The 13,384-nt window shown below is 39.3% G+C and overlaps 1 protein-coding gene across 1 annotated transcript; it reads right to left on the bottom strand.

Annotated features, from left to right (window-relative positions):
- Positions 1-5,189: 5,189 nt before the first annotated feature.
- LOC109730283 (olfactory receptor 5AR1-like) lies at positions 5,190-6,113 on the bottom strand. Its single transcript, XM_020285218.1, has one exon. It carries the CDS (start codon positions 6,111-6,113, stop codon positions 5,190-5,192), a length of 924 nt encoding a protein of 307 aa, XP_020140807.1.
- Positions 6,114-13,384: the final 7,271 nt, after the last annotated feature.

Genomic DNA, 13,384 nt, shown 5'->3' on the forward strand with positions numbered 1-13,384 from the left:
CCATCCTTGGGATGGGCAATCCCTGGGCTGAGACAGGCTGGTTTCAGTGTTCTACACCAAGGTAATCTGCATGTTCCACTTCATAATATGAGGACAAATGTCTGGTAAAATCTTTCAGAATTCCAGCCACTTCACTTTTCTACCTGTTAAAATTAAAGTTTCATTTACAGCCTTTGTATTCACATGAGATTTGATCACAGGAGGTAATTCTTCTTCCCAGCAACTTCATTTAGCCTATGCTCCTATTTCCACATTTAATAAAATGCAGTCATATTCCAAATTGTGTATTTCACATTGATAGAGCTATCGTTAGCTATATGTTCTTCCTATCAGTTTTTTCAAAATTCTTTGTTAACAATTAGTCATGAAGATTTGTCCATACAGTATTGTACTATGCAACCACTAAACTCAAGAGGAAGAATGTTTATTGACGTGCATATTTTCCAATATATTTTAAGTGAAAAGAGCAAGAAACAAAATACTATTACATTATTATTATATTATAAATACATTTACACACACGTGTGTGTGTGCACATGCACACCTGCCCCCATGCATATATTTAAAAAGGAAGACTAAAAGGACATAGACCAAAATGCTAACAGTGGCTGTCTCTAAGTGCTGAGATTGATCAATTTGTATGTTCCCCTTAATTCTCCATATTTTCCACTTTCTCAATAATGAGCATGTAATTCTTTTATAATCAGGAAAAAGTAATTTTAGATCATTCAATTAGTTATCAGGGTCAACCAGCATGTGTGGAAAAGGTGACAATTCTTACCGAAGAGAAATTAACACTTTTATTGTTATGAATTGAGGTTACTTTTTTTTAAGTAGGAACATATCTCTAAAATTAAAATGGAAGTAAGTGGAAACTTACTGAGTTTGAAAGACTTGTTTTACATATCATTTTTCAAGAAAAAACACAGTAAAACCAATTTTTATTTGGCTTTTTCTTCAAATGCTTAAGCATATTCTCCTCTGGGGCCCATATTTTATATTCTCCAAGAGAAAGGGCTATGTCTCCTATCTCCTTTGTATTTTCCCACCCCTCTCCCCACTATCTCTTCCTTATACTGCTATACAGCCAAGAATAAGTTTGTGCACTCAAAAAATAGTTGGTGGACTTTCTTATTTCTATTAAATGTTTTCATTCATCCTGCCCTAGCCATGTGCTCAGAATTATACAGGATGGCTCCTGTCTCTCCAGAAACCTGGTGTATCTCCCTATTGCCCCTGCTTAGTGCCCTCAGTCCCAGATCTTCACCCTCAGATCTTCACTGTGCAGTGTGAGATAGCCCTCCATGAGTTTCAAGCTCCAGGACCCTTGCGGGGGGGCCAGGGTTAGCCCACCAGTCTCCCTGACTCACAAGGGTTTGGCCAGCAGGCCATTCAATATCCAGGAGGTGTCTGGGACATGCCTCCCTGAATAGGATGCCCCTGACTTGTTACCTCCAAGAAGCCCAGCTGGCTGACAGAAGTGTTGGCTCTGGGAGTCCAAAGGAGTCCCCAAAATGTCCTTGCCTTGGACAATCATTGGAAACCACAGAGCAAGCTGGACTCTGCTACAGAGCCTTTGGGGCTGTAGGATTTTGTCACTGTCCCCTGCCTCCCTGCACTATCCCTTCCCCCAGTGTCTTCTTCTCTGCTCAGGGCCCTGGAGCCAGCTTGTGGACTATCTTGGTAGGGTCCTCCTGTCAGAGAGCCCAGGACCAGGTGCTGCTCTGCTCACCACCACCTCGGGCAGTGGCGGGGAGGGATACCCAGCCCAGAGTAGCTGCAGTAGCCCACCCCCCAAGGGAAGCTGACTGCAGCCCACCCTGAGTGTGTGTTTGGGGTGAGCGAGGGCATGGAAATGTGCTGAGAGCTCCTCTGAAGGCAAGGCTCGGCTTCTCCTGCAATTTTGACCAGCAGATGCAGAGAGAAGCCACTAACACCTGAGGGGACAGAGTTGCTAACATACCTCATAGAGTCCTCCTCCCCCTCTCTCACCATTGTCCGCCATCCCTCATCCCCTCACTGAAAGGGGCCTCGCATCCTCCTAAAGGGCTAGCTTATGTTCCATTGGTTAAAAATCTTTTTCTGACTCCAAGTACCCTAGATGGTCATGCCTCTAAGAGCTGGCCCTGGGGCAGCCAGGACTGAGATGGAGACCCCAGAGATTCTCTTAGATATTCTTTTCCATTATCTCAATAACCAGAAACCACTATTTATGAGACAACAAGGATAGCCTCTTCTTGAAAGCCTGCTGGAAAAACAGCAGAACTGAATGTACAGTCCCTGAGGCTGAATTTGGTAGTTTTGAGACCCAGCACGGAGAAACAAAACACTGACCTGGGCTCACTCAGTTTGTACAGATCTAGTGCCATTTCCCTTAAGCCTGAGAGGCCACTGGAGACCCAGTCTGGTTATATGCTGTGTAATCTCAGTAAATATCACTTGGAGCACAGGTCTGCCGCAGATCCAGAGTAAACAAAACCTGATACTGTGTTGGAGATCTGAAAAATGTAGAATCCTGAAAGCTAGAAATGATAACATGAAACAGTTATTGAGTATGTACCATGTCTGGGCACTATTCTAATCAATGTGAATGCATCACCTCACAGCAACCCTAGGAGGTAGGTGATCTTATTTTCCCTATTTTACGATAAGAAAGCTGAGGCACAGAAAAATTAAGTAACTTGTGTAAGGTCACAGTATTAGGAAGTGACAGAGATGGGTCTGAAAGTCTGACAGTCTGATTCCAGAACTTGTACTCTTAACCACTGCACTACACTGCCTGATAGAGATAAAAGAAACCTCTTTCTGTAATTGTAAGCAGGGCTGATTTCATAAGCATGTGATTAGGGCAGTTGTACAGAGCCCTGAGCTCAGAAGGACCCTGCACTTGGGGTTTAATGTCACTGTCCTGAAATTTTTAATAATTTGAATATTTTTAGAAGTGAAATCTGAAATCTATTAAGGTGATTGAATGTGCATTGGGAGCTTGGAGACTCTGGTAGCATGAAGTCCCACTTTCACCATCTCCCTGGGGCAGGTTCTTAGCTGCAAACTCCCTTGTTATTTAGTACCTGAGACCCCATTCAGACTTCCACTCTATCCCAACCTCAGGGGCCTCAGCATGGGCACAGGAGGATTGGGGTCTGACACCCGTACCCTGAAAAATCTCAGGGTCGCACATGGCTAAAGCTATCGTGGCCCCAGGCAAGCAGTGCCATGGTGACTTTGGCAGGTGCCTCAGCAGGGACTGTTGCCCAGTCTAGGTACCTAGTGCCTCCTGTGCAGAGGTCATAATGCTACAATAGACGTGCAAAGTGCAATGGGAAAACAGGATATGAACACTCACTTCCCTCTGGAATGTCAGAAAAACGACCTAAAAAAAGAAGATGGGATTTAAGTTTGGATTTTTAAATGAATATGACTTGGACAGAGAGAGGGCATGGAGAGATTTATATGCCATATTTAGGAGTTTGGAATTAATCTTATAGGCAAAGAGAGACATGGAATATTTTAAGCAGCATGGCAGGTAGGAAAGGGCTGATGTGGTCAGATTTACATTTAAACCACTGTGGAAAAGTAGATTTGATAGGATTCAGGGTGAATTTAGAAAGAAGGAATAAAAAACCATTTAGCTAATCCTGGCAAGAAAAAAGTATGCCAGTGGCAATGGAGAAGAAACTAACTTAAAAGGCATTTGTATGGAAGAATTGACGATTTGGTAATTGATTGAATGTATGGAATAGAACGAGAGTATGTGCCAAAGATTGACTCTTAGGTTTGGGGCTTAAAATACTGGAAAGTGCCATTCACTTATGTAGGGGACAGGGGAAGAGGAAGGGCAGGTTTAGAAGCATTCGGTTTCTGAAAGATTAAATTTGAAGTGCATGAGAAACTACCAAGTTGAGGTTTCAACTGGTAGTTGGATATAAGGATCTGGAACTCTAAGGGAATTTGTTTTCACATGTCTCCCAAGTAAACCATATCACCTTCCTCACAACTAGGGTTTAGGAGCTCTTGGAAGATGGCTTCTAAGGCCACATAGTTTGTGGGAGTAGAAGCAAAAGAAAAACTATTTTGGGGCCCCAAAGATTGTGCCTGAACTAGTTGTAAGTAAATACTACTTTCTATTCTTCTTTGCAGCCTGAGCCAGTTTGATTATTTTTTCTAACTAGTTGTTTGGTTTTGGTCACTTTATGTTCTGTAGGCATTAATTTTCTCATCTATAAAAGTAAGATAGTAATGTTTTATATTGTTCAGATATGGGATATAGGATTGTATGGTTTTAAGAATGGCTTGTTGTTCAATATATTTAGACAAGACAGCAATATCCATGAATTTCATGCATCTTTACAAATTATGAGGACAAGCTATGAACTAATGAATTAATTGGAGTTATACTTAGACTTGCATTGAAGTATATTCAAGAATAGAAATGGACTTGGCTCAGGTTCATTCAGAATTTGCATACAGAAAAATCATAGCTGCAATTCAGGCCTGGAGTTCGCACTAACCAATGATCCATTATTCTTTACAAAGGATCTTTCAACTTTAACTAGTGAACCCAATCTATTATTTGGCTTGGTATTTATGATTTACCCCTACAAATCTCAATAATTGCACATGAGAATTCATGCATATGCTAACAATTTACAGCCTCACAATGGCAGGGTGGTACAGCATTTGAAAGCACGCATTTAGGAGTCTCCTGAATCATGAAATATATTAACTGAAGTTAATTCAGCCTATGGGGCACTGATAAATCCTTGATATAAGCACATGCATGGTACAGAAAAATTATTTGCATCCCAGTTGCCACCCATGTTCTCTTCTATAAATCATAGTCAAATTATATTGTTTTAATCTTTTGTTATCTTGGAATTATTTTAACTTGTGACTAGTGTTATCATACAGGTTCACCATTTAGATTGACATATTTACACCCATATACTTATATATTTCCCTCTTAAATATTTCTTATCAGACAAGTGTTTCAGAAAATATGTATTATTTTGTCCATATAATTTCCTACTTCTAAGTTGCTATTTATCTAAGCAACTACTTCTAAACAATTAGAGTAATTCAATTGTTCTTAACAAAGCTTCATTTTGCAGGCAAGGAAAACACTATGAACAAAACTGTGAGCAAGTCTTCACAGAACATATTACATTCTTGAGACACACAATGGAAGATTAGGGTCTGTGCCTCAATATTTTCCGTAGAGCAATTTTCACTTCCTGGTTTCTCAAACTGTAGATGAGAGGATTTAACATGGGGATCACCATTGTGTAAAACACTGAGACCATCTGATTTCCTGCCTGGGATCCATGTCGAGAGGGCTGCAAGTACGTGTACATAGTTGTTCCATAGTACAGGCCAACAGCAGTCAAGTGGGAGGCACAGGTGGAGAAGGTTTTCCGTTTTCCAGCAGCTGAGGGAATACCCAGGATAGTAATGAGGATAGACATGTAGGAGACAAGGATCACCACAATGGAGGTGACCAAGGTGAATCCTCCACAGCCAACAACCAAAATCTGGGTGACCCAGGGATCTGAGCAAGCCAGTGCCAACAGTGGAGGAATGTCACAGAAGAAGTGAGAGAGGACACGTGGTTGACAGAATGATAGTTGTGTGATGGAAATTGTCACAGCGACCATGTTAACTAATCCACCAAGGTAGCATCCTACTACCAAGAAGAGACAACGGACTCTTGACATGGTAATGTGGTAGAGCAGTGGGTGACAGATGGCAGTATAGCGATCATAGGCCATGGAAGCCAAAACATTGCACTCAGCAGAGGCAAAGATTATGAACAGGCCCATTTGAGTCACACATTCAAGAAAAGAAACATCCTGCAGCTTAGATAACAAATTTTCTAAAGTCTTTGGGATGGTGATGGAAGAGAAACAGACATCAAGGAAGGACAAATTAGAGAGAAAAAAATACATGGGGGTCTGGAGGTGGGGGCTGACTCTGATCAAGACCACCAGGCCTAAGTTCCCCAACACCGTGATGATATAAATAATAAGAAAGACTCCAAATAGCAGGACTTCAAGCTGAGGGTTATCTGTCATGCCAAGAAGGATGAAGTCAGTCACTATAGATGAATTCTCCATTGGCACAAGCTGAGAATTATTCTTGACTAGTTGAAAATTCTTTAGACATGCTTTAAGGAAGGAAATAAGAGAAAACTGAAAGATCTGGATAAAAGGGTCCCATGCAAAACACATAAATCCATGACACTCTCTAACCCTTCCCCTCATCTATGTTCTCACGCTAAACACCTTCCAAAATAGTATAAATATTTCCCAGGTATAACATTGAAGGTGGAAATGCTGAAGCAAAAGGGGAAGGAAAAAGGAGGTAAGGAAACTTCAGAAAGTAAAAATAACACAGGGTAGAAAATAAAGGCCTAGGATGCAAAAGGAGCTAGATAATATTAGTTGAAGGAATGAATAAGTAAGGGAGAAAGAAAATCAGTGTCATCAAGAGATGGTCTTTACTGATTCAGGACTACAGACTCTTAGAAAAAAATATTGTGTATAGAATTACATCTCCTCCCCTTTTCCAAATCATGCCCAAGAAACTATTGAAAATGAGATAAAAATAGGGTAAATATGTCAACTGATTTCATTTTCACATACAGCCATCCCCCTTTAGTATTTGTGACGTTATTTCTGAAACAGCAGAAGTCACCAATACTCACTATTTTGCTTTATCAGTAGAGAGTTATATGAGACTGTTGATCATCTCTTCATAGGTAGATTGTTGCAGAAATCAGAATGCCCCTAAATGATTATAAGAAACTGGGCTCAAGTTTGAAGGTTATCATGTGGATTCTGTGAAAGAGCAACCAAAGAATGATCAAATCCGTTAGTAATCATGAAGCTCCTGGCTGTCATCCCCTGACTGATTCCTTTAATCATACTTGGGGCAAGGTGAATGCAGTTGAAAAATTAACTGTAGGCTGGGTGTATGGGGTCAGGCCTGTAATCCCAGCACTTTGGGAGGCAGAGGCCAGGAGTTCTAGACCAGCCTGGGCAACATAGTGAGACCCTGTCTCTACAAAAAATAATAAAAAAAAAAATGTATGCGTCTGTGTAGTCCCACTTGAGAGGCTTAGGTGGGAGGATCACTTAAGCCCAGGAGTTTGAGGTTGCGGTGAGCTATGATCATGCCACTGCACTCTAGCCTGAGTGACAAAGCGAGACCGTGCCTCTTAAAAAAAAACTAATTGTGAATTCCACTAGGACTTATTGGGCAAATATGTCTGAGCAAAGGACCAGCTTGCACAATGGTTGGAGTCAAGCGACACTAAGGCTAAGTACATGGGTTCTGTCCTTTTCTCCTATGGTCATGGGCTATCTGTGACACTGGCTTGCTGCTTCACACAAACGCCAGCACCTTTCCCTGGGTAAAGCAGCAGACAAGAGAAAGGATGAGTCCATCTTCATGTATAGAATCTAAACTAACTCAGAGCCCATATGGCTCACCGGACAATCATCAGTAAGTGATGTCTAGAAGGGATTTCTGTATTTGGCTAAAGGGTAGACAAGGGACTTCTGAGGGCTCTCAAACATTGATTAAAAAGAAAATCATGTCTGTTTCAATTCACCAGAAAACACAGGTTCTTTACTTGGCAGTGGTCAGAATCTCTGATTCTGGAGTTATATGGCCCTATTTAATCCTGGCTCAGGAGATTACTGGTTCTGTAACCTTTGGACTTAATCTATCTAAGTTTTAGTTTACTAATCTGTAAAATAGAGGCACTAGTAGGACCTGTGTATTGGGGCAATTGTGAAGATTAAATGAAATATTGCAAGTAAAGTACTTGGTACATATTAAGTGCTCACTAAATTCTACTTTCCCTATTGCTTTGCAACCACCCCTATTTACTACCTTTTCCTCCCTCTCTATTTTTCCATTTACTACCTGTTTTCTCTCCCTCTCTGTTTTACTGAATGGAAGCAGAGGTATTGTTTTTACATTAATATCACTTTAGACTAATGGAAATAAACTTGAACTTAGAGAGACTAACTGAAATAGAATCTCCATGCTGCACTTCTTAACTATTCCTCACAGAATAGTACACACACACACACACACACACACACACAGCCTTTGGCCAGAACAGATGAAAGAAAGGTCTTTCACTTGCAGTGGTGATTCACTCCTTTTTGCTCTACACAAACTGTCAGGGTTAACTCCTGTCGCTGCCGCTGCTGCTGCATAGCACAGCAACCTGCCCAGGGGAACATTCAGCACCTCACACCTCCAAATGCAGAAATCGGAGGAGAAAATTCTGGGCTGAATGGAGGTAATGGAAAGAGGCAAAGACATGAGTTCTGGTCTTGGCACTCATTTATATTGTCATTTGGCTACAGAAAAACCATTTAACCTCTTTGAGCCCTGTATTTCCTTATCTCAAAAAATGGGGAAAAAAATCCACAATACCCGCTATGCCTCTCTTTTAGGGTTGGCATGAGGATCAAATAAGATAATGAATGTAAGAGCACTCCGTAAACTCTGAAGGGTGATATAATACACATGGAATGGATCCCTATTATTATTCCATCACGGAAGGTGGGAGAGGGAGGAGGAAGATGGCAATATGATCATTTTTTGTTGCCTGCCTCAGCTCATGCTTACGGAGCTGCACTCTTCACCCTCCCACACACCCCCTACACACACATCATCTGCTCTGCCTCTCCACCGGGAAAGTTTCAACCTGGTATAGCATTCAAAGAAACAGCTCTAGGCTGTTCACGTATCTAGTATCATAAAAAAGACAGGTTTTTAATGTTAGTTTCACATCCTTGTATCATTTTTAAAATTTCCCATTTTAGGATGACTCTATTCCTTGACATTTGCATGCATTGTAGGTATTCAACAAATATTATTTGAATGAGTAAGCGACTCTCGGTTAGTTCTTAAAACACGGTGAAATCTTTTCTATTTAAAATAAGATTGAATTGCTTTTTGTTCCCAAAGGAAATAAACATACAAAATTAGAACTTTATGAAGGATATGATTTGATACTCCCATCCACACATGCTGCTGCATTAATTAGTGTCACGATAGCAGCCAGAACAGGTTTATTATTATTTTGGTCAATGTGTCTTGAATATTTGCGTGTTGGAAATAATCAGGCACTTCCAGTTGTTGAAGAAGTGACCTTTCATATTTTTTAAAGTGCATTCATGTATTTGTCCCTAGAAGCATTTAAATTTACAGTACTGGTTCTTAAAAAAAAATGGTTACCCCTTTCTTTTCAGTTCTTTAGTTATGTAGTTCACTGTGAATCTTCCAAAACAGCCTAACATTTAGAATTTAAGTAAAGGTTCACTTATTTACCTTTTAAATAAAATGTTTCGAGTGTTTAATAAGTACTAGGCTTCCAAAAGATCATCTATTCCAACCCACCCATTTCCAAGTGAAGAAATGGAAGTCCAGAGAGGTCAAGCAATTTGTCTAAGATCTCACAGTGGATTAGTGATGAGCTATTGTTGGAACCCAGATCTCCCAACCTAATTCAGTGACCTTTTCATAACACTATCTTGCTTTCTTCTTAACTTGTTTTCTGAAGTTATTCTGGAGGAGACTTTCACCTTTGGTATATTTATTCTTCCAATAACAGATGAAAGGTCATTCTCTGTCACTATATTTGAGCTATATGATCTTGAGCAAATTGCTTGCTCTTTGTGGGTACTAGTTTCTTCATCAATAAAATGGAGCAGATAGGCTAGATGGTCTCTGAGGCTCTTTCCAGCTATGAGCTCTAATTTCCCATGGCTCTGTGAGTCATACTGTACACAGATCACTGGTCATTCTCAATATCTGATGAAGAGAAGCTGGGAGAGCAAATTTCTGTGGTTCCATGAGTCTATGCTATACAAACTACTCCACCTTTCCCTGTTTTTTCAGCCCTCACAGTGTCAGAACTGTCATATTGGTTTTTGGCTTCAGTGCAAGGCACTGAAGACCACTGAGATAAGAGCACAGGTGGCATGTTTTTAAATTTCCTAACCACTTTAAGGGAGAAAGAACATGGTCAAAGATCTGGTCAAAGCATCCAGATACATCCTAACAGTATAATTGGGCAAAATGCTCAACTTCCCTGCCATAAATTTCCTTATCTAAAATGAAAATAATGTTGCCTAACTTAAATGACAGTTTTGAAGATTAAGTAAGAAAAACATACATAAAGTGCTTAATGAGTGTTGCTTTTGCTGCTCCTTAAAGTCCATTTTTGTTGTATGATTCAACTTATATAAAGTGTCCATAAATAGGTAAATACATAGAAACAGAAAGTAGATTAGTGGTTGCCAGGATCTCGAAGAGTGCTGCAGGAATGAATGGTATGAGATTTCTTTTCAGGGTGATGAGGATGTTCTAAAATTGATTGTCATAATGGTTTCACAACTCTGAATGTACTAAAAACTATTGAATTGAACACTTTAGATGTGTGAATTATATGATATAAGAATTATATCTCAATAAAGCTGTTACAAAAAAGAAATCATGATGAATACCGGGGGAAAAAAGGGTCATTATATATTGGCCATCCTTGGTTACATGTAAATGCTTCTGCTGACCTACAGCAGAGAGTCCTGGTAAACACTGAATGATATTATCAATTTTAAAGTACTCTGAAAAATTTAACAATGACAAAAGAAATGTATTAAGAGAAAATGATAAAATTATGATTGGAGAAATAAAGAAAGACATTGAATAAAATGGAGACGCTACACTCATGACTGGCAAGGCTAAAAATATAAGAAAGATGACACTTTTTAAGTTAATGTATAGATTTAATGTAATAACAATTAAAAATTCTATAGGATATTTTATGGACAATGACCAATTTATAGTGAAATTCATCTGGAGGAATAAGTCGACAAAAATGCCAAAATAAATTAAGTAATGATGATAGATAGCCTCTCAGATTTTAAACTTTATTACAAAACCATACATATAAAAACACTGTTTGACATTGGGTTAAAAACAAAGATTTATCAAGGAAATAGCACATATTATAGAACATGGGCTCAACTCTTATAAAAACTTTTCTGGTAGGCTGGTATATACACTTTTCTAATGATTACATTAGAGCTCCAAGTAAAGGGAGCACTAACAGATAAATGTTGGGAAAACTGTATTAGTAAGAAGAAAAGTGAATTTGGATATGTACCTCACACCATATGCTTCAATAAATTCCAGATGGATCAAAATGTTAAACATAAAATTCTAAGCTGTGAAACTAGAAGAAAACAGTAATAGCATTATTTACCTAGCTAATGTGACCATCGGAAAAAAATGAGGTATTATCAAACCCAGAATGGTGTGTTCAGAACAAGGATTATGTGTTCAAATATATGACTAAAAATCTTTTGCACATTGTGAAATGAAGATCAAAAAGAAAATAACCAAAAGGGAAAATATATGCAATGAGCAGAACTTTTAAAACACATTGGTCAAAATATATAAAGAAATAATAAAATATAAGAACAATGTATAAAGCTCACTTGATACATTCTCTTGGTCAAAGAGAGTGGATATCACACACAGTAGGGAACACATTGAGTATGTAACCACATGACAAAACACATGACTTTAGCAAAATACAAATTAAAGCACAAGTGTTCCTCAATTGGCAGGTATGTATATAACAAAGACCACTGCTGGGAAATCGGTCCCCATGTAAATTTAGAGTAGGCCATTCTGCTATTAATGGTTTGTGGTGTCAGGCAAATGATGGGCCATGGCCTTTCCTGGTATTGGACATTTCTAGAACATGCTGTGACAATGTGTAATTGCTCTTGGAATGTACCTCCAAAGATGTAATCCAAAATAAATGTCAGTTTAAAAAAATTAAAAAAACAAAATAAATTATGCAAAAATTTTCATTACATTGGTGTTTAAGTAATTCATCTACTGTATATTATATCTGTGAGTCACCATATTATATCTTTAGAGGATTCAATTATGTCTAAGACCCAATTCCCTGCCCTCAAGGAACCTATAATATACTAGGGAAGGCAATTGAATCGCATATATAACATCTTTTTCATGGAAATTAAGACAAAGAGCTATAGGAGCAAAGAAGAAGAATTGCTTTCATTCCAGGGGAGTGGAGCAGGGTGGGGATGGGGAGAAGAAAGGTTTCATGGAGGAGGCAGGAAGCATAAACATGAGTCTTGAAAGGTGAGTAGAGTTTGATGAAGGATCCGAGTAGTTAAAAGAGGAAAGGGCATTCCATGAAAAATTCCAAATACTCAATAACTGGGGGAGGGCTAACACACTTTTAGAAATAATTAACAAGTTAGATGGCTATGTAATCACTAGAAACAACCAAAAGAAATATGTTTGTGAAATAACCTCAAGCCACATAAAATCACTACTGTACCTTTAAAAGGTCAGACAGGCACTCAGAGTTGCTGGATACCCACAATGTTTGATTCAATAAGGTTGCTCAGGTACCACAATTTTAAAAAGTCAACAATGCTATATAAAGGTGAGTGCTAAGTCAAACTTACAAGCATTTGCTCTGATCCTTCTCAGGGATTAAACTCTCAGAGTCAGGAGGGCTGTGAGCATTGGGTTCCTGCAGTGTCTTCAGAAAAGTAAGAGTGGTAAGTTGTTTGTAGTTACTGTGGGCGATTGGATTGTGTGCTTCCCCTACTCTTATATCTCCTATGAACACAAGTCAACTGCTTGAGGTGCTGCTTCCCCAGCCCTGACTCCCCTGCCACTGCCTCCAGCTCTCTCTCTCTCACACATCATAGCCCACTAAATCCTCTTCTATTTCAACAAAGCAGCCACCATGCCTAGTCTCCAAAATCCCTGAGTAATGGAACAGGACTTAGGAGGACTCAGAACATCTGTCTTGTTTTACTAAGTCTACTGACAAGGGGTGGAAAAAAAAGCACCTGGGATTAGGAACCTTGGTTTATGTAAGCTTGGAATTCATCAGCTCTGATTTCTGTCTGCTACATTCTTACCCAAATTTATTGTGTGTTCCCTCTGCAGACATAAAATAGAAATGTGAAAGGCAATTTAGAGTTACTCGAAGAAAAACTTGTCTCTCTGCCTGAAGTTTTTCAAGCTATAGGCCCCAGGCAGATACGTCAAAATAGATCAGTTTTTATTGCATAGCCAAAATCAGTGTCTCTCAGTGAAAAGGTCCACCCACTGTCTACTCCTCTTCCACTCTTTGTGAGATTTTAACAAAATGCACAAGGTTACTACACTCACAATTTCTTGTTATTTTTTCCCAAGGAGTCCTTCAGGATTTCATCCATCTCCTCCAGTTGTTTCTTCTGGAAAGACCAAGGCACTCAGCTTCTTGCACTTCTCTCCATATAAATGGCCACTCAAGGGCCAACTG

The sequence above is a fragment of the Microcebus murinus genome, chromosome X, assembly GCF_040939455.1.
Source record: "Microcebus murinus isolate Inina chromosome X, M.murinus_Inina_mat1.0, whole genome shotgun sequence".
NCBI lineage: Eukaryota > Metazoa > Chordata > Mammalia > Primates > Cheirogaleidae > Microcebus > Microcebus murinus.

Excerpts from the sequence above, each read along its gene's own strand:
- LOC109730283 (XM_020285218.1), bottom strand. The coding sequence starts at position 6,113 with ATGGAGAATTCATCTATAGTGACTGACTTCATCCTTCTTGGCATGACA.